This window comes from Arabidopsis thaliana, chromosome 4 (assembly GCF_000001735.4).
Source record: "Arabidopsis thaliana chromosome 4, partial sequence".
NCBI lineage: Eukaryota > Viridiplantae > Streptophyta > Magnoliopsida > Brassicales > Brassicaceae > Arabidopsis > Arabidopsis thaliana.
This window is the reverse complement of record NC_003075.7, coordinates 6,159,431-6,180,583: the sequence shown is the minus strand read 5'-3', so window position 1 is coordinate 6,180,583 and position 21,153 is coordinate 6,159,431. Positions and strand designations below refer to the sequence as shown.

Genomic DNA, 21,153 nt, shown 5'->3' with positions numbered 1-21,153 from the left:
TTTATGATGAGAGTGAACTATTTGAAAAGTGGACCACATAATTGTAGAAAAATAATGGGTAATATAGTGTGATGCAAATTGGTGTGAAGTTTTTTGAGTTATTTTTTCTTTCTTTTTCTGAAATGTAATCATTCGTGTGAATGAGAGATTTCTTGTATTTTGTTCAATATATTAAGACCCGGTCCAAACCGGTCAGTTGGACCGTAATCCCATGATCCCGTTGGGGATCCATGGCTAAAATCGCCATGTATTGAACCCTGAAAAGTTCATCATTAACTTGTGATCTGACCGAATAACGATTTAAAAATCACTTACATCAATCTAGAGGATTTGATTTTATAACCTTTTACCACAGTTAGAGGAATTAGTTTGACATTTTCGGATAACAAATAGTATGGTTTTCTTTTTCCTAACCCTTTTTTGCTACCCAAAACCTAAGCTTTATAATCTTTCATAACATGCGTAAGATAGTAAAAATATCAAGCGGTAATGACTAATGAAAAGACAAAAGTCTAGTGTCTAGTGGTATATTTTAAATTCTATCAATAAAATTTTGTAATTTTTCTTTTAGTCGTGTGTATTGTAACATTGACTAAACTATGTGATTTATGATTCTTCAGATCTTGAGGAAGAAATTACATTATCTACAAAAAAAGGGTGTAAGTGATGGAGATAGACAAAATTTATTGCTGTGATGCTTTATTAGCTCATCTAATATGAAATTGACGATTTACTATTCTTTTAGTGTTTGGTTTTTGGTTTAATTAGTTTCTTTGAATGTAGCAAGTTAAGACTTATCTCACCAAATATATATATATATATATATATATATATATATATATATATTTTTTTTTTTTGTTAAATCTCACCAAATATTTATAAACTCAAATCTCTTGTGGAGGAAAATCTTTCATTCTGCTTGGCAATGATGCAAAATATCTGGCACCATGAGTCCATGATCCTAAGGTGGATATAATGGTATGATTTGTCCTTTGGAAATGAAGTGTTACTAGATCATAACCCGTGCTATACAGCACGAGCATTAATATTTTGTATAAATTAAATTGTATACTTTGTTTCAATTACATAAGAAATAGTATAGTATAAAAGCGATGTCATAATATTTTTCAATGTTTTTACTATTAGCATATAATGCTGCATTGGATTGACTTTGTTTAAAAATGTTATTTTTATAATAAATATAACATATATAGTTTTAAGTAAATGTGTAAAATTTGTATACAAGTTGTTTTGGTAAGAAACATGTTTCCTTTGTATTAGTGGATCTAATTTTTGGCCTAACTTAGAATTAGTCTTTGTATAGTATTTTGGTTATATTTGTGGACCTAATTGGAGCATATATTAGATTATCTTTGATAGGGCTGACAAAATACGGACCCGATAACCAACCCAATACCCGAACCAAAAAACCGGGTTAGGGCGGGTTAAAATTTTAGGAAATTTCCTTATTGGGTAGAGTTTTAGTAAACCCGTGGATATCCGATTGGTCCAGAAATTACCCGTTACCCAAAAAGAGTATTCAAAAACCCAAACATTAATTTAATATCCAAAATATTAATTATATTTAAAAAAGTCTAATATGTTATTAATTATTGTAGTATATAAGATTATAAATTTTTAAAATAATATGTATGAAATTGAATATAAATATTCAAATTATGACCCAGTACTCAGTAGAAAATTTTCTTAAATCTATTTTTGACCCGTTATAATATTTTTTCATGTATTGAACAGTTTACATTCGTTTTTAGAAATTCAAATTATGGCATAAGCGAAAAAACTCTAATTATTTTTTTATAACGGTGATATTATTTTTTCACAAAAATAGAATCATATAAAGATGAGAGGTGAACTATAATAATTAATAAAAACTTAATATGATAATTTAGATATCAAATCTAATTTGTTGATTTTAATTGGTTACTTTTTTGGAAATTAATAATGTATTTCGTTTTTTAATTAAATTTAATTAATTCAATTAGTATTTGATTTTTTAATTTTTAAAGAGATGAATTAATTTTCTTTTTAAATTTTATTTTTAATGGCATACCTATGTAATTACTTACAAAAATAAGGTTACATTTAAAATGTACTTCCCAAATAATATAGTAGGATCATATACCAATTGGACGGTCCTCTAATTATATTTGAATGTTGCTTCAAGAATATTCCAGCCGCATTGAATTCTATGACGCGATGGAGATAAAGTCCGGGTTGGATATACGCGAAATAAAAATGCGGTATGCAATTATTCTCAAGAGGTCTAACCATCTATGGATAACCAACCTGGTGTTGCAAATGTACTTTGTAAATAGAACAACAATAATGTAGACATTAGGAAAACGATGTAGGAAACGTATGTAGGAGTATTAACCATGGAACAGTAAAGAGTCTAGTCTCTTGAATGGCTCTAAATCTGTCTTAAACCCTCAAATTATTGTAGCTAGAATGCAAGAAGTTTTTGAGTTGTTCAAATTTTGTAAAAGCTACAAATCTTGATTCTTGAAAACATTCTCTAGTTTTATATTTGGATCTACAAGAAAGCTGCAACATTCACTAACCTTCATAAATCCTTTGACACAATTTCTCATTTCAGTTATCAACATAAATATCTTTTTTTCTCACTATAGGTAGGTGGGCGTTTTAACCAAACCGAACCGAACCAAATCGACTTAACCAAACTCAAACCGACCCAAACCAAACCCAAGTTTGGACTCAAACCATTCAGTTATGTTCCGAACCGATAACCCAATGTTTTATTTAATTAATAATATTGTGTATTACTAAATATGTAATAATTTACACTTTTAATTTTTTTCCTGGCATATCTAAATTATTAAACTTAAATATATAACTTGAATTTGTTGCTTAAGTTAACTATCATCAAATTCAAATTCAAAGTTCAAACGACAATGAATGAAATAATTTTGTTTTGTTACATTGATTAGTTTTTTAAAACCAAATTAAACCAGACCGAACTAAAGCTAAACTGAACATAAATTGACCCAAATCCAAACTAAATCATACTAACTTCGGTTGAATTTAGTTAAAGTTTTATAAAACTCAAATAAACCGAATCGAGCTAAACCCAAACCGAATCCGAACTTAAACCGAAATACTCACATCTTAATTGTATTATGAATATGATGATTTCTACCTTTATTATAATTAGAGAAATATAATAAATAAAAAATGGTGCTCGCCGGATTGGTTCTAAAAAAAACTGAAATAATTACTACTTAAGTACGAGTCTCTGGCTTCACTCTCTCAGATCACTCACTGATCCAATTCAAAAACTTCACCACCGAGCAATCTCGCCGGAAACAGAGCCTCTCTTCTTCACCGCCGTATTTTCTTCTTCTCCAGGTACTCCCTCGCCGGATTCTTATGCGATCAACAATCACCGATGTTATCTTCCCCGATCATTCCTCTAATTTCGATGAACAACAATCCCTCATTTTTATTTTTGATCTTCGAATCCGATTAGTGTAGAGTCTATTCGATTAGTCTTTCATAATTACGCGATCAATCAAAATGACACAGTTTTCGAATTAGGGAAAAAAATCGTCACCGAATCCATGGAATTGAGATATTTTAACGATTTTGCTTCGTCAATTTCTGTGTAGAAATGTGGGATTGAAGAAGTTGACGAAGAAGACGAAGTTTAACAATGGCTCCAGTGAAAAAATCAGATAAGAAAGCAACATTAGATGCTGCTGCTTGGATGTTCAATGTTGTTACTTCTGTTGGTATCATCATTGTTAATAAAGCTTTAATGGCTACTTATGGCTTTAGCTTTGGTACTTCTTCTTCATCAAAACCTTATTTACAATCATATCTTCAAATTATTTGTCTAATATTTTCAATTTCAATGCAGCTACAACGTTAACCGGTTTACATTTCGCCACTACGACGTTGATGACGCTTGTTTTAAGATGTTTAGGATATATACAACCTTCTCATCTTCCATTTACAGAGCTTCTTAAGTTTATTCTGTTTGCTAATTTTTCGATTGTTGGAATGAATGTTAGTCTTATGTGGAACTCTGTTGGGTTTTATCAGGTAAATGTGTTTGCTTTTTGTGTTATGTAACGTTTCTTGTTGTTGGTTCTAATGGTGTCTTCTCTTTTATGCTTAACAGATTGCAAAGCTTAGCATGATTCCTGTATCATGCTTGTTGGAAGTAGTATTTGATAAGATTCGTTACTCAAGAGATACAAAACTTAGCATTGGACTTGTTCTTGTTGGTGTTGGTGTTTGTACTGTTACTGATGTTAGTGTTAACACCAAAGGTTTTGTTGCTGCTTTTGTTGCTGTGTGGAGTACTGCTTTGCAACAATACGTAAGTTCTTTGAGCTACGGTTTACACAAAGATTAAGATTAAGATTTACACAAAGTTTCTCTCTTTTGTTGCAGTATGTACATTATCTACAGCGAAAGTACTCGCTTAGCTCATTCAACCTACTGGGTCATACTGCTCCAGCTCAGGCTGCAACGTTATTGATAGTCGGTCCATTTCTCGACTATTGGTTGACAGACAAACGGGTAGACATGTATGATTACAACTCTGTCTCTGTGGTAAGTGCTCGAAACACTCAGATTATATATTAAACAATATCTCCTTACTACTCTTGAAATAAGGTTCTCAGATGCTCATAACACGCTAAGACGTAGACAAATTACCTATTAGGTCCAATGCTTGACGGCATACTGAGCCTAGAAGGGTGATTATCACCTTTTTTCTGTTATCAAATGGGTTTGCACATCGACTCTAATGAATTGTTCTTTGTATTCAATAACTTGGTGATGATTCTGCAGATGTTTATAACCCTCTCGTGCACAATAGCAATCGGGACAAACCTGAGCCAGTTCATCTGCATCGGGAGATTCACAGCAGTGTCATTCCAAGTCCTGGGCCATATGAAGACGATCTTGGTGCTTGTAATGGGCTTCTTCTTCTTTGACAGAGATGGTCTAAACCTGCATGTGATTCTTGGCATGATCATTGCAGTACTCGGGATGATCTGGTACGGTAATGCCTCGTCCAAGCCAGGCGGCAAGGAGAAGAAGAATTATTCTCTTCCAACGACCCGACAACAGAAACTTGGGGCTACTTCAGATTCTGATGAACATCGAGATAAAGCGTAGCAAGTAAGTGATCAGAAAGATCAGTTTCACACATAGCTTTTCACATCACACATCGCTCAGTTTGAGATATTCTTTTGTAGCTGAATTTTGTATTCTTATAGAATCAATTTTTTGCCTTGGTACCAAACGATTTACTCTTGCGTGAAGAACTAAGTTACATCACATTCTTTACACTTTTCCGTCAATGTTCCGATGTTTGTATATTTCGATTTTTAAGCATTGTTGAATTGCCTTAGACATCTGTTGCTGTCACAGTAGACAATAAGCAGAGTAAGCTGGAAATTAAAATAAATAAGACTATTCAAGGCACTGGAGGGATCAAGAATGAAAAACAGAGGAATGTGATCACAAAAAGCTCGAAAAGCGTCACACAAAAAGGTCCTAGTACGAAATAAAAACAGGTCCTTATGAAGTATCCAATACAGAAGTAAGTAGCAACATTGGATCTTTCTTAACGCTTCTTTGAGACACCAACAGTCTTTCCTCTGCGACCAGTAGTCTTGGTGTGTTGTCCTCTGACACGGAGACCCCAGTAATGCCTCAAACCACGGTGGTTTCTATCCATTTGTCAAACATGAAAGAAACATTATCACCATGTTTTATGCAATTGTGAACAAAGATAAGAATTATCTGTTGGTTTTTGTATTTACCTGATCTTCTTGAGACGTTCAAGATCATCTCTCAGCTTCATGTCAAGAGCATTGGAGACAACTTGAGAATACTTGCCATCTTTGTAATCCTTCTGCCTGTTCAAGAACCAGTCTGGGATCTTGAACTGACGTGGGTTTGCAACGATTGTCATGAGGTTATCAATCTCAGCAGCAGATAACTCACCAGCCCTGTTAAACATACATCATATAAGACAACAATCTCCCACAAAGCAACACAATTTGCAAACTACGAGACACAATAATATGCGCCGATCTATGATCTAGAGATTAAACAGAACAAAGGTAAAGTGCAACACTCAAGAACCTATCTCAAAACTATTACTCTTCAATATATCTCAAATGTCACAATTGATTTAAGTTCACACTAAAGAAAGACAAACGTAGAAGAGCAACAAAAGCTCAAACCTTTTGTTCATGTCGACATCAGCCTTCTTGCAGACAATGTTAGCCAATCGCCTACCAATACCTTTGATAGAGGTAAGGGCAAACATAATCTTCTGCTTACCATCAACATTAGTATTCAACACACGAAGAATGTGTTGAAACTCCTCATTTGCAACCAGAGACTACACAATCAACAACACAAAATTCAATTAACCCATCAGTAATTTCACATAAACTAAACAAAAAAAACGCAAAATTTATCAACTTACTCGCGATTACATTGTAAATCAGAACATAAAAACTCTAACTTTCTAGCTCAATGTAAATCATAGAAAAATACGAACTTTGCATAACATAAGAACTCTAAATTCCAGAAACTAACACAACCTAAAATTGACCTATCTCTAGATTCATTTTTCAGAGAGTGGATACGAATCGAATATATGAATCTAGTTAACCTAATTACCATTTTAATTCCAGATCGATTGTTCGAGAACATTTTGGAAGAGGGAAAGGAGAAATTCGAAAACCCTAATTACCATTTTGATTAGCAGAGATGAGGTTTGTGAGAAGAAGAAGCCGTCTTCAAGCAATAAACGATCGCTGGAGAGTGAAGAACACAAAAGAGGTCTGCTAGGGTTTTTCAATGATTTATATATATTACACATTAGTAGGGTTATCGTAATACTGAAATAGTTAAAGACCATTTTACCCTTCATGAATATTTATTAAAATATTATTTTCGATGGAACACTTATATAAATAACAAAAAGTTTATATCAGAGTTGATCAACTTTTATAAAGGGGGTTATTAAACCGTGGAATTTGACAGAGTTTAATAGAATTCAAATTCTAGTGTCATTGAGGTATTTTATTAATCATGGCTAACTCTTTCCGTATGATTGACACATCATCACTTAGCATTTGCCATGTGTCTATTAAAATAATTAATGTAAGCTCTTCAACTTCTAATTTATAGGTTAATGATATATTTCTTATTTAATTTTACATATTATTTTATTTTATATATTTATCTGTACTATTACTAAATTTATTTTAATATTACATGATTTTTCAATAAAACTATTTTAATAGTTTTCTCATATTCGAAGATTTTTTTTCGTAATCCAAACTCAAAGTATGAGTGTTTAATAGTCGTGGATTACTTAATGATTTGAGTAAGTTATTCTCTTAAATTGATATTTATATTCTTTTAAATTGATATTTATATAATACGTAAGGATTTCCATCATCAAATTCTTAAGTTTTTAGAATCCAACACTACCCTTTGTTAAATTGGTTAAAGACAAACGTTGTTTATGAATTATGTGTATGATGCATTGTTGAGAACGTTGTTAGAAAAAAATATTTTTAATACTAAAAGTAATTGCTCATTGCATGAGTGAATGAGTAGATAAAAAAGATTATATTTAAATTAAACAATAAAAAAAATCCGAAAAAACCGCGGTGTAGCGCGGGTGATCATCTAGTTCTATTAAAATTTAGTGTTATTCAATTTCCGGATTTCTGAATTCTATTAAAAGCAAGTGTTATTCAAGTTATTGTATTTTTGTATGACAAAATGATTTGGCAAGAATTTAATAGAAATTCTAGTGTAAAATGTAAAGAACAATTTCTTAGGTTTTAGGTGGAGATTTGGATAGAAAGGGTCTCAAATGAAATTGCCATCCTTTTTTTGTCTCACGTCGTCGTCGGCCATGACGAAATCTCATATCTATAATAATATGTTTTCCTTATTTTCCAAATCAATAATAAGATGTTTTCCCATTTTTGTACTTTCAATATATCTTATTATATAAAGTACGGTTTTGAAAGTTAGTAACTCACGAGATCATGACATGTGGCAAGTCTAACGATAAGATGTTTACATATGTCATTAAAGATTTAATTTTTTTATTCTCTTACAAAATAAAAAACCTAAAAAAGTAAACAAATTGACATATACTAATTTTTATGTCTATATATATATATATATACATATATAATCATTTTTATTCATCAAAAGGAAAATTAACAAATTTGATTTTACATGTGTTATTGGTCAATTAAATAAATCTAGCATGTATTAATTTTAAAAAAAAATCATTAGTATGAATAATAACTAATGATTTATTTAAAATAACAAAATAATTTATTTAACATAAATTGAATTGGTTAAAATTGTATTTTTCAATGTAATATAGTATTTTATTTCTATACTTAATGAGAATATTTGTATAGTTATACCTATTTTTTAGTCTAACAATTTTAATGCATGTAGCCATTAGTGAAAAAACCAAAAATTAGGAAATTAGGGCTTAAAGGGATTGATTTGTTTTTATTATTTGATATAAAAAAAAAGTTAATATAAAATTTTAGTGTTTTATTTATAAATTTTAAGTCATTTAATATGAGTTTGACATTAGGTAAAATTAATTTGTGAAATTATAGAATATAGCAAAACTATATCTTAAGCAATTTTTCTTTTCTAAAACATTTTTGTGGTTTTCTTTTTTTTTGGTTCATTATGTTTTGTTATTTGGTAATTATTTTAGTATGAAGTAATTATATTCATTTGATATGGTATACATATTATTTTGATAGAAAATTTAACATTTATCCATTAAAATAACGTGTGCATAATCAAAATCGGGATTATTATAATGAAATAGATAGTTAAATTATATAGCAAAATAGAATGTGTAAGATTAAAATTTGGTTTTTTTAGAAAATTACTAAACAAAATACTGAAAAGTGTGTTGACTATTATTTAAAATGTTTTGGCCCATAATTGTTTTGTCCTAAACAAAACTCTATATAACAGGTTTGAAGGTGTTGATGAGAATCTAAAGAGTATTGAGTTCAGTTCCAAGAAGCTCACAGAGATGGGGTTTAACTTCAAGTATAGTCTCGAGGAAATGTTTATTGAATCTATTGAGACATGTCTTCAAAAGGGTTTTCTCCCGATTTCATTATCGTAAGATCAAAATTCCGACTAAGAATGAAAATATGAGGTCAAAACCGGGGATGGTTTAACCGATGGTATGAAGCCATGTAACAAGAAGGGGTAACCGGCGAGAGAACCGATGCTCCCATGCTAGCACAACAGATGTGTGCCTACAAAATTCTACCGTTTTCAATCGTTATATTATCATATTGTTTTACAATTGGAGGTGTGATTTGGGTTTATCGTTATGTTAATCATATTTTATCATTGGCAAGTAATATCAAATGATTTTGTATCGTGTGTGAGTGTAAAACTCAAGAACTTTTTTATACTAAAAAAAAAAATTCTTTAAGTATTTAATGATGGTACTCCTCCTAAGTTTCATCGGTTTTTAAAACCTCAAGTATTTAATGATGAAATTCCTCTTAGGTACCATCAGCCATTGTGATATATTATGTAGACAAAGATTCAAACAAAAAAATTACTTACACCATTAGCTAACCAACCACATTATTGTCTACTCATATTTTCAGTTAGAACTACAAAACATTACCGAGAAAATCCCAAAACGATATGAGAAAACCAATAAAACTATTTTATAGAAAAAAACATATAGTTATAAAGTAAAGTTAGTATTGGCATAATTAATGATATATATACCATTACCCCTTAAAAATTAAAATGAAAGATGTAGAACTAACTTTAGTTACTTAATGGGCACATGACAACTTCTGGAATAATGACATGTCACTCATATAGAGTTAGCCAATTTTCATATCATATATCTAAGGAGGATGAATATATATATATATATATAATGCATTTTGGTGTATATATTAATTCGAATCTGATTTAAGGCCACCACTCATCTGTTTTAAATCTCTATTTTCTTGATTACACAGTTGTTAAAAAGGCCATTATCTATTCGTGAAAACCCATCCAATCACCTTACTTCTTTCTCCTTCTCATCGTTGATGATACGTTTGATACCATTGTTTTATTAGGTAAAATCAATATGTTAGATTAATTGAATTTGTGGATTTTTAGTGGACTTTTGAATTGAATTGGTGGATTTTGAATGGATTTTAGTGGGGTGAATTTCTTGTGACAATGAGTTCCAACAAATATGCTAGAATAAAAAACTGAACCTGAATCGAACCAAGTCGAGGTTTGATTATTTCTATTTAAGTTTTGGTTATTAGAACAGATAAATCGATTGGCTGAAGTGCTATAAAATAAATTTGGTCATTTCATGATGTCCAATAATTGAAATCAGAATTCACATTCACATAATTAGAAAAGATTGCAATATTTGTTTTTCATTTTTTTTTGCAACCCATTATTTTATTAAATTATATTTGGTGATTATTTATAGTAAATAAATATATATATCAATTTTAACAATTGTAACTGCAGATGCAGAACTGCTCTGTTGGCTCGGATCGAGGTGGTACACAAAATCCAAAAACTCCTACTTCTTTAAACTTGGTAGCACACTCCGAGTTACACTGATTATTTTCACACTTTTCTGGGTAAAGATATTCATGACATGTATCTCCTTGCGTCTCCTCCATCACCATTTCTAATAATACATATTTAAAACATAGACTAATATCATTTCAATTACTGTTTGTTAAAAATAATAATAAGGTGATGAAAAGAAAACCATCAAATCAAAATATATGAAGAAACACATAATATTTAATATACATTAAAGTTTAGAGCATACCAATAACCAAAACAACCATAAAAATTGTAAGAGCTGTGTTTTTAGTCATCTTCGATGATAGAATTATAACAAAAGTGATTGATATAATTGTATTGTGAACAATATATATATATATATATATATATATATATATATATATATTTGATTAATTGGATGCATACATCTATATTTACTAAAATATCATTAATTATAAAAAAATAGAAATAAATGAGTTAGTAATTAATTAATTACTTAGATGCTTGAATTTGTGTTAACCAAAAAAAGAGAGCAAATCAATCCGTTAGTAATTAATTAGATGCTTGAATCGGAAAACCCTTACAAAATTGAAAACATATCTAAAAACTAATTATACTAGGATTTAACCCGTGGTATACCACATGGCAAATGTTTTATTCATATATATAATAATATTAAATTTAATAGTTTTTAATTTAGTAATAAAGTTAGATCATCTATCTATATATACATTTTTGCAGCCATTTTAACAAATAAATCCTAGAGTTAGACTTATTTACAACCCAATGCCATTAGCATTATTTCTTTTTTCCAAAATAATTAATTTTACTTTAAATTCTTAATTTAAATTGTCAATCACATTATCAATCAAATTTAATCCAAACAAACTTCACATTAATCCCTTAAAATTAGCATAAACGTATTTGTTAACAATATTTTAAAACAAAGTTTTTTGTTTAAATAAATATTATTCTTACTAAACGTTTTTTGTTTAAATAAATAAATCCTGTATTTGAACTTATTTACAATGTCATGCTACTGACATTAATTATTTAGAAATGAAAATATTTAATTAACGATTTAAATCTTCTAAATCTTTGCTTTTAGAGTTATTATGTCATTACCTAAAAGGCAAAAAATATATATATTTTTTAAATATTATTATTTATATATTTAAACTTTATAAAATATTATTAATATTTAAACTTATAAAAAGTTTAATATATCAAAAAATTTAACATCATTATATAATATATAGTTTAAAAAATCTCAAAAAAAGTTTCGTCATATTTTGTGATTCAAAATTTTAAAAATGAACATATATTAACCAATTAGCAAAAAATGTGTGGGTTCAACATCCCGCATCGACTAAAATATTTAGACAATGATTCATAAATAAAATCAACATTAATAAAATAAATGGTTTTTTTGCAGGATGGGTTTTGCGGGACGGGTTTGGCAGGACGTTGCTTAATAAAGTTGTAAACTATAAAATAAAAATATTTTATAGATAGATACAATTTACAAATTTTTATATATACTAACTTTAAAAAATAAATTGTCCCCACGGTATACCGCGGGTTAAAATCTAGTATTATATTAATGTTGTAACTAAAACAATTGGTGATGATAAAATAATAAAATAAATATTTAACCTGTGTTATATCAATCCAAACTCGTCCTGCTATATTTCATATCAATCCAAACCTGTCCCGCTATATTTCTCGTCTCATGATATTTTCATTTTTTTATAAGTTTAAATATTAATAATGTTTTATAAAGTTAAAATATATCAATTCAATAATATTTTAAAAATTATAATTGTTTTTGACTTTAATATGATGACATTCTTTGTCAATTCTTACTTTATTAACACAAAAGTACTTTAAAAGATACTTCAATAATTTTAAGAATAATTGCTGAGAATGCTCTTTCCACACTACTCCTTTTCAATTCTACATTTTCCTATTTGTCATTTTCATTTTTACTCTCTTTAAATTTTTAATGACCATTTTACCCCTATTTAGAAATTGTTTCAGGCTAACGAAATAAAATATAAATATTGTTTTTGCCGAAAATATTCCAAAATAAATTTCCCACCACAATTTTCCCGCCAAAAAAATTCCCGCCAAAATTTTTTTCTCAAAGGGTTTAAAAGGGTTTTAAAAGGGTTTTAAAGGATTTTAAAAGAATTTCCCACCACAATATTAGTTATTGTTGTTGCAAAGTTTGTACAAATTTCAAGTAAAAATTAAATAAGTGGCTATTAGTCGCTTTTAAGGACCATTGATTCATGTTTTTTAATTTATTAATGCTTGAAAATACGTTTTTAATCGAATATTTATTTAGTGCTCTAGTTCTTTTTCAATAAAATAATATGTTGGCATGACTCTACTTGGGACGCTGATTGGTTGTTGCAACGCAGGCACAAGCTTGAGTTATGTTAAATAGATTAGACGAGAATTTGTGATCCGGTTTAGATTTTCTTTGTCTTATGATGCTTGAGTTCGACACTAGAAATAGTGCACTTAGGTTTAGTTTTTGATCTTGTGTATTCGATTTTATTTAGAAAACATTTTTCATAATCCCTCGTAGGATATGTATTATGACAACTTTGGATACCTCGAGAATACTATTTAATTGTAGGACACTAATCAAGTTATCTCTTCATTGTTGAATATTTTTTTTGCATTTGTATATGTCTGTCTTTCAAAGAACAAACAAATGAGTAAATGAAACATTCTTTACTTACAAAAATTCAACTAATTTATCATCAACATAAGCCATCCATATAGTTCCTCTATCTATCTAAAATCCGAAAGAATCAATCTGAATCGAATCGACTATTCAAAAGTACTTATTAAATAGATCTGGATTAATATTCTTAGCCGAACATAGCCAGAATTTTGGTAATTCAATTCGGTTCGGTTCTTAGCCGAACATAGCCAGAATTTTGGTAATTAATATTCTTAGCCGAACATAGCCAGAATCAATCTGAATCGAGTCGACTATATTCAAAAGTACTTATTAAATAGATCTGGATTAATATTCTTAGCCGAACATAGCCAGAATTTTGGTAATTCAATTCGGTTCTAAAAACCAACGAGACTTGATTTTTTGGTTTTGGAAGATTGAACACGTCGGTATTCAAAAGTTCTTTTCGTTTTTAATAATCTTCTATATTTTGTTGAGAAACACTCTATAAAATAAATCTTATCATATAATGTTATTAAACTGTCATGTCATGTTCTTAGTTTTTCACCTATTTAAATAATTACCAAATTATTTTAGATTGTCTATAGATTTTGCAATTAGTCTTATAACACAAAAACTAAAAACGAAATTCTAATAAAAAGTAATTAACTAAACAATTAAACTTTAAATAATTGTTTTTTATAAAATTAATTAAAACAATATTTAAAATACTTTTGTATTTGATATCGAATCATAAATGATTCTTATCTATCAAAAAAATAATAGTACATCTTACTCTATTATTTGGGAAGTACATTTTAAATGTAACCTTAATTTTTGTAAATAATAAAATGACAATGTCATTAGAAAAATTTAATCAAAAACAAAATCCTTTAATGACTTCATTAAGGTTACCAAAATTATTTAACAACAATATTCATTTCTTAATTATAGGGCTTATTGGATCTAAAGACAGGTCATCAAAGATTTTCTAAACTGAAGCAAAATATATCAAATATTCAAATATCTATCTGTTACCAAATTATAAACAAATAAGTTCGTAAAACAATTTAATATTTTATATACGAAATTAATTAAATCTTAATCACAAAAAAATTAGCACAAAAAAAAAGTATTCAACAATTAAAAATTTATCAAATCTCTGTGTTATATAAGTTTTGATACTATATTCGAATAAAGTGTAATATACCTTTTCAATTTGTATTCTTTAACTAATTTAAGCTAACTAATATATTTGTTAATCTTATACCTATCAAACCAACTATCGTTTATTATCTCTAAAGTATTTTTGCAAGACTTTTTTGGTTGATTTGGATAAAAGTGCATTCGGGTCATATGGTACATTCCCCTATTAAATAAATATGGTGCACTCCTATGTTATTAGCTAAAATGTTTCGATTATAATTCAAAATCATATCATAAAATAAAATTAATATTATTAAAATAAATGGCATTTTAGCAAGACGGATTTGGAGGGACGGGTTTTTGAATCAAAATTAATAAAAAAGTAAAATATAATTAATACACCGTTTCAATACGGGTTAAATCTTTAATTTCTTATTTTTTAAGACCACTAATATTAAACATATCAAATCATCCTAATTTAGAAAAGATTATATAAAACCAAAAATGTTATGTGCTATGTATAATGTGACTATATATAAAATTAAACTATAAAATATACATGTATTATAGAATGATACAATTTGCAAAACATTTATATTAAATAAATAATTTTTAAATTTTAAAAATTACTACTTAAAACAAAAATCACGGGACAGTTAAAGAAATTACAGAACGGATTTTATTTTGGAATTGGATAATATGGTGGATGTATTTAAATCAATATTTATAAAATTTTAAAATACTATTAATATCCTGTTTTAATAAGGGTTAAAACTTCAGTTTTTTAACAATTGTCTCATGGATTCGTGGTATAACGTTACTTAATAACAATTATAAACTATAAAATATAAATATTTTATAAAGTTAAAATTTGCAAGTTTTGATATATATTACCTTTAAAAAATAAATCGTCCTACGGTATACCGCAGGTTAAAATCTAGTATATTATTAAAAAAGCTACGGTTATTTGAATACACTATAATTATGTTTTCAAAACGAAATCTTAACTAAATTCAATCATAACCATAACACTAAAACCATATTTTCCATATGAGCTTCTTCAACAATGATACAAAAATTCACAAACATATACTACAAAAAAAGAATATACATAAAACTCATAATTCTAGTTTCAATTGAATTGTTTTACAACATTATTTATCCTATCAAAAATAAGTTATAAAATTAATAGAATTATCATTGGACGAAACATATTGATAAAATAATAAGATTTTGTTCCATATTTGCCAATATATATATATATATATATATATATATATATATATATATATTTTGGTGAGGTATTTGTTGAGCCTGCAGAGCTGTGACCCAATAAATATACTATTTATTCGTAAAAAAAAAGGAAAAAGAAGAAAAGGAAATTGGTAAACCTACCCGTAGTCTCTTTGCTATAAAAGCAAGAATGTCGGAAGAGAAACAGGCTAAAAAACAATGACAACGATTTGCGATCTTCCACGGGATTTGGTAGCGAGGATACTGTCTAGGGTTCCATTGACATCTATGAGAAGAGTGCGATTCACATGCAAAAGGTGGAACACTATATCCAAAGATCCGAGCTTTGCGAAGACGCACTTTGGTAAAGCGGCGAGACAGTTTATTATGATGTCTCAATCGAGGGTTTCGTTGATGAGCGTAAAACTCCATGGAGACGGTAACGAGGACGAGTTGGCCGATCCATATATATATGAAGGGTATAGGTAAGCTTACAAGCCTAAACAATTTAGATCAAGTGGAGATATCAAAAGTGTTTCACTGCAACGGCTTACTCTTGTGCCTGACCAAGGACAAGACTAGGCTCACTAGCCTCGTGGTATGGAACCCGTATTTGGGACAAACCAGGTGGATCAAACCCAGACACGCTTTCCACAGATTAGACGTGTATGCTCTAGGATACGACAAAAACTTGAAAAACCATAAAATCTTGAGGTTTGTGGATAGTTACGAACCTGCTGTGAAGCATTCTATTATAGAACACGAAATTTTTGATTTGAAGTCTAATGCATGGAGGGTTCTTGATGCCACTCCTGACTGGGAGATAGATTCTTATCAACGTGGCGTGTCTTTGAAAGGAAATACTTACTTTTTTGCTAAAGAGAAAATAGTGGTGGAAGGGGATGATGTTGTAGTGATTGAAGATTTCAAAGATTTTTTGATCTGTTTTGATTTTACAAGTGAGAGATTTAATTTGGACCACGTCTGCCTCTACCGTTTCACTCTTACAATGGAGAGACCGTGACTCTTTCTAGTGTTAGAGAAGAGCAGCTAGCAGTGTTATATCAGCAGGATACTTGTTTGATGGAGATATGGGTTACGAATAAGATTGAACCGGATGTGGTGTCATGGAGCAAGGTGTTTTTAGCAGTGGATATGGAACCACTCACTGGTTCTTTTATCCCGTTTGCTTTTTTCGCTGGGAGTTTCTTCATTGACGAGGAGAAAAAAATCGCTGTGGTATTCGATAAAGACCAAGAGGAGATCAACGACAGAGCTTACCTGATTGGAGAGAATGGATACTACAAAGAAGTGGATCTTGGATACATGAATGGATACTACCAACAACAAGTAGATCCTAGGGGACCTGATCCAGTTTTCCCTCTCGTGTGCTCGTATTCTCCGAGTTTGGTGACGATCCCACAAGGAACACGAGGCAAAAGGAAAGAACGAGATTATTAGTACTTGTTTGTTTCTATTTGCTTACAAAACATTAGTCTCTGTTGATGAGTTTGATTGTTGTCGAATAATTCCTCTTTCTTTTCTTCCTTTTGAGGTTGTTTTTAAATTTGAGAAGAACATGTGCTTAAAGAAACATTGTCCGATGATGGTATGATAATCCGGCAACTGAAGACAAGAGTCGAGAGTAAAAGTAAAACCACGAAATGTGGACATGATTGATCTTAGGTTTCTCCCATTACATTCATGATATGGAAAATCAAAATAAACTTGAGAAGAACATGTTCTGAAAGAAACCTTGTCTGCCAATAGACTCTAGGCATGTTCTTACACTACCAATAGCTACTAGGCAAGTTTACTAGACTTTCCTAATTGGCATGATATTGCACACACTCAGCCAGGTCAAAGAGATTCAAATTACTTTGCCAGCCGATGAACCTAACTAACAACTCCAAAATTTTCCTTAAATCAACACAAATTAAGCCATCAACGTGATTGATGGTATCAGAATACAGTAAAAACAACAACTAGAGTTTCACAAGTCAAATGCAATTAAACAATATCAAAAAGCTACGTGGCGAGTACAAGAAAATGGATGCAGTAAGAATCAGGAAGTGGTAAAAGAACGGGATTAAGAGCAAAAGGATATAAATCAGGAGCAGCTAAGGTAAAGGAAATTTCGATTCAAGTTTGAAGAGTCAGGTTAACAAGCAAGGGTATGCACGGTGACACAAAAAAAGAAAGTAACAAATGGTTTAAAATTCAAACCAATAGAGAAGCTGGCTTGTAGTATCAACATGCTCTTAAGTGTGGACCTCAAAATTGACAAATAGAAACCAGTTATGGAATTGCTTGCAAAAGTACTGCAATGAACAAAAGATTAGAATTGTCTCGAAGACAGTAATGTAGCAGCTCACCATCTGGAGTTCTTGTTTCGTGATTTCGCCTGCATTAATAGGCAAGCATCTTCCAGGGAAAACACCTGCAAAAAAATTCAAATGTGGTGAGTACCAAAATTACTTCCACCAGTATGATAGTGTAAAATGAAACATACTGATATTCTCCTGACAACATACCAGCTGTGTCAAGACTAGCAGCTATAGCTCGAAGACGATCAGGTCTCTCTGGATGTGGATGTGACTTCACTTCAAACTTTTTAAGCATGCCATCAACAAATATTAAAATACAAACACTTGCATGAAGAAAAGATTTGGAGATAATAACGTAGAGATGTCAACAGATACTAGAGGTTTCTCAGGAAAACATAACATATAACGGTAACAAGATCATACTTCTGAGTGTAGCAACATTCTCTCGTCGAACCCACAACTGTCGAGCTGGTTGCAGATGAGCTTTTTTTTTGCGGGAAAAATATTTTTGAGAAATTTTTTTTGGCAGGATATTTTTTTCGAAATTTTTGGCGAAAAATATTAATATTCCATTTTGTTAACCTAAAACAATTTCTAAATAAAGGTAAAATGGTCATTATAAATTTAAAGAGGGTATAAATGAAAATGGCAAATTGTGAGGCCTCGACAACGCGTGACCTAGGTCTTGGAGTCTCCTGACTTCTTCAAGAATGGTGAGAGATAAGTATTACACATGTCTCAAGACCTAAGTCTCGGACTCGGGTTAAGCATTCAACATCCCAAACTAATGCAATACATAAGAGAAGATTAAAAAGGTGGAAGGCTATGTCCGACTAATTACATAACTTAGATTTTTTTTTGAAAACCTTAAACCGTCTCCAACCAAACCTAATTTTAGACTAATTTTCATGTTCTGTTTCCTCTGTTTTCCTCAGCTTAAGTCTCAGGACATTCTCTTTCTTACAAATCATCTCCGGAGAAGAACAATGCTCTATAACATAATACATACTTTTGATATCTCCACTTATATATATTAATTAATAAGTTGTGTGGTTAAAAATGAAATGAATTACAAGATGAAGTGTGTCAAAGAATATGATAAAATTATAATACAGAACAGAGAACACTAGCATGTAAAAACTCAAAACAAAGACACGTCTAAAAAGTCAATGACTCTGTTCAGTCGTGTTTTATTATTTCTAAAGAAAAAGTCTTTCTCTATTGCTGTTAGTTCTCTTTACTTCTATATATGCAAATCTCATTTCTGCCTTCCATACATATACACAACTCTGAAGTCAACAATCTTTTGTCCAAAGAAATTCATCATCATGGAAACCCTAAGAGAGGAGGCTCCATCAAGCTACTTGATGAAGCTTGTTGGTTTCTCTGAGGTGAAATTCAGTCATCAACCTTATGAATCTGCTGATTTCGACGCTGCGGGACATAAATGGTATTGTCAACCAAATCTAAGATCTCATATATATTTGATAACTCTTATGTATGATTTTTTTATGTGTGATTTATCATAAAACAATGATAAATTTAATCAGGAGATTGATATTTTACCCGGCTGGAAAGGTAGAAGAAGGTGGAAAAGACCATATTTCGATTTATGCGAGGGTCGAAAATGTTGGTGCTTCTGAGATGCAGATTGATGTAGAACTCAAGTTCTTCCTCTACAATCACAACGCAAAGAAATACTCTGTTTTCCAAGGTATGAACATATTTATAAACACACCTTTATATTTTAAGATATAGAGATTTATTGTGATCAATTTTGCTGGTTTTAGTCAAGTCTCTTAACCAAAGAAGATATCTTACTTGGGACAGAATTATATATGTTTATGATGTGTGTATATATGTGTGTAGATGGAACTGTGAAGCATTATAGTAAGGAGAAAAAAGAGTGCGGATTTGCACAAATGCTTCTTCGTTCGAAGTTTAACGACCCAAAAAATGGGTACACCGATGGAGATGCTTGTATCGTTGGGGTGGAGATATTCGTTATAAAGCCGATAGAGAAGGTGGAGAGGGTTGTATTCACACAAAACCCACCAACGAACAAATTCACATGGAAAATCTCTGATTTCTCAAAACTAGGAGACAAGAAATATCATTACTCGGATGAATTTGTGGTCGGAGAAAGAAAATGGTGAGTATTGATTCATAAATATAATGCTTAATCACTAGCTTTTGATATTTATTACTTGAACATATTTATTCTGTGCTATTATGGTATTTTCAAGGAGAATAAAAATTAGCCCAAAGGGAGACAAAAAGGTAAGAGCACTTTCAGTCTATGTTCAAGCCATGGAATATTTGCCAAATGCGGTAGCTTCTACCACTTACGCAAAGCTCAAACTTCAGCTAATGAATCAGAAAAACACTAACCATATTGAGAAACGTGGTACATATCAAACTAGTTTTTTTTTATATTTGGGTAGAAATATCGATATTACCATTCGTAAAGACTGACTTATATGTGATGTTTTTGTATAGTTTTTCATTTTTTCTCGAGAGAGAAGGAAGATGGATATGGGACTTCTGAGTTAATATCTGTGGAGGATCTAAATGATGAATCAAAAGGGTACCTTGTGGAAGACACCATCGTTCTTGAAACTACTTTGCTTTGTGTCACTGAGACTAAGTTTGTCGACTCTATCTAATTTTTTTTATAACCTCTCCTTTCTTGCATACATCTCTGATTTGTAAGCAACAAAATTTCTCCTTTTGGTGTTTTCTTTTCTGTTTTATTGTTTTTGTTTTGCTAAAATATTTTATTTTTGTTGTTTACAGAGTAAAGTTGTGTGATATGTGCAAATACAAATTCTTTTTGTTAAATCCACGTCAACATGCAAAATCCCATTGGAAAAAAAAAAAAAACATGCACAACCATTTACTGCAATTATGGTGCAATCCACATAATCGTTTATATGTGTTCGGGGTGGTCTTTTTGGGTTTGTTTGACAACGTGGATGCGAGTGCCGAGGGCGAGGTGTATCAGATCTAGAAAAATAGTTTCCAAAGACACATTATTTATACTAGATGACTACCCACGCTACGCGTGGGTTTGTTTAGAAAATTGTTAAAAAATATTTATATTGATGGTTATTTTTG

At 30.3% G+C, this 21,153-nt stretch overlaps 5 protein-coding genes, 1 long non-coding RNA gene and 1 pseudogene across 10 annotated transcripts; 3 read left to right on the top strand and 4 right to left on the bottom strand.

The window, feature by feature from the left end:
- Positions 1–3,232: 3,232 nt before the first annotated feature.
- Positions 3,233–5,408, top strand: AT4G09810 (Nucleotide-sugar transporter family protein; the record flags this gene model as incomplete). 3 transcript variants are annotated; one of them, NM_117049.5, is made up of 6 exons in its annotated part: positions 3,233–3,387; positions 3,648–3,821; positions 3,899–4,083; positions 4,163–4,363; positions 4,438–4,599; positions 4,840–5,408. In NM_117049.5, the coding sequence occupies exons 2-6, from the start codon at positions 3,692–3,694 to the stop codon at positions 5,167–5,169; spliced, it is 1,008 nt and encodes a 335-aa protein (NP_192719.1). In that variant the 5' UTR covers positions 3,233–3,387; positions 3,648–3,691. The 3 variants fall into 3 exon arrangements, with proteins under 3 accessions (NP_192719.1, NP_001328904.1, NP_001328903.1); NM_001340637.1 differs by having other exon boundaries at positions 3,259–3,387; positions 3,648–4,083; positions 4,840–5,169; NM_001340638.1 differs by lacking the exon at positions 4,840–5,408 and having other exon boundaries at positions 3,259–3,387; positions 4,438–4,632.
- Positions 4,902–5,126, bottom strand: AT4G05735. The gene has a single exon (NR_141901.1). It is a non-coding gene; the product is annotated as an other RNA (long non-coding RNA).
- RPS18C (S18 ribosomal protein) lies at positions 5,384–6,872 on the bottom strand. Its single transcript, NM_117048.4, has 4 exons — positions 6,764–6,872; positions 6,246–6,406; positions 5,820–6,008; positions 5,384–5,726 (listed from the first exon to the last, which is right to left on the bottom strand). The coding sequence occupies exons 1-4, from the start codon at positions 6,764–6,766 to the stop codon at positions 5,621–5,623; spliced, it is 459 nt and encodes a 152-aa protein (NP_192718.1). The 5' UTR covers positions 6,767–6,872; the 3' UTR covers positions 5,384–5,620.
- A 3,696-nt stretch (positions 6,873–10,568) lies between these two features.
- LCR13 (low-molecular-weight cysteine-rich 13) lies at positions 10,569–10,984 on the bottom strand (the record flags this gene model as incomplete). Its single annotated transcript, NM_001036529.2, has 2 exons — positions 10,901–10,984; positions 10,569–10,753 (listed from the first exon to the last, which is right to left on the bottom strand). The coding sequence occupies exons 1-2, from the start codon at positions 10,947–10,949 to the stop codon at positions 10,569–10,571; spliced, it is 234 nt and encodes a 77-aa protein (NP_001031606.1). The 5' UTR covers positions 10,950–10,984.
- Positions 10,985–15,928: 4,944 nt separating this feature from the next.
- AT4G09790 lies at positions 15,929–17,170 on the top strand (annotated as a pseudogene). The gene has a single exon.
- Positions 17,171–17,970: 800 nt separating this feature from the next.
- AT4G09784 (histone deacetylase) lies at positions 17,971–18,331 on the bottom strand (the record flags this gene model as incomplete). Its single annotated transcript, NM_001160746.1, has 3 exons — positions 17,971–18,030; positions 18,085–18,149; positions 18,244–18,331. 3 exons carry the CDS (start codon positions 18,329–18,331, stop codon positions 17,971–17,973), a joined length of 213 nt encoding a protein of 70 aa, NP_001154218.1.
- An 874-nt stretch (positions 18,332–19,205) lies between these two features.
- Positions 19,206–21,046, top strand: AT4G09780 (TRAF-like family protein; the record flags this gene model as incomplete). Of its 2 annotated transcripts, none has more annotated exons than NM_001340636.1 (6): positions 19,206–19,486; positions 19,587–19,750; positions 19,906–20,188; positions 20,283–20,443; positions 20,536–20,683; positions 20,833–21,046. In NM_001340636.1, 6 exons carry the CDS (start codon positions 19,206–19,208, stop codon positions 21,044–21,046), a joined length of 1,251 nt encoding a protein of 416 aa, NP_001329051.1. The 2 variants fall into 2 exon arrangements, with proteins under 2 accessions (NP_001329051.1, NP_192716.2); NM_117046.2 differs by having other exon boundaries at positions 20,283–20,476.
- Between the last annotated feature and the right edge of the window lie 107 nt (positions 21,047–21,153).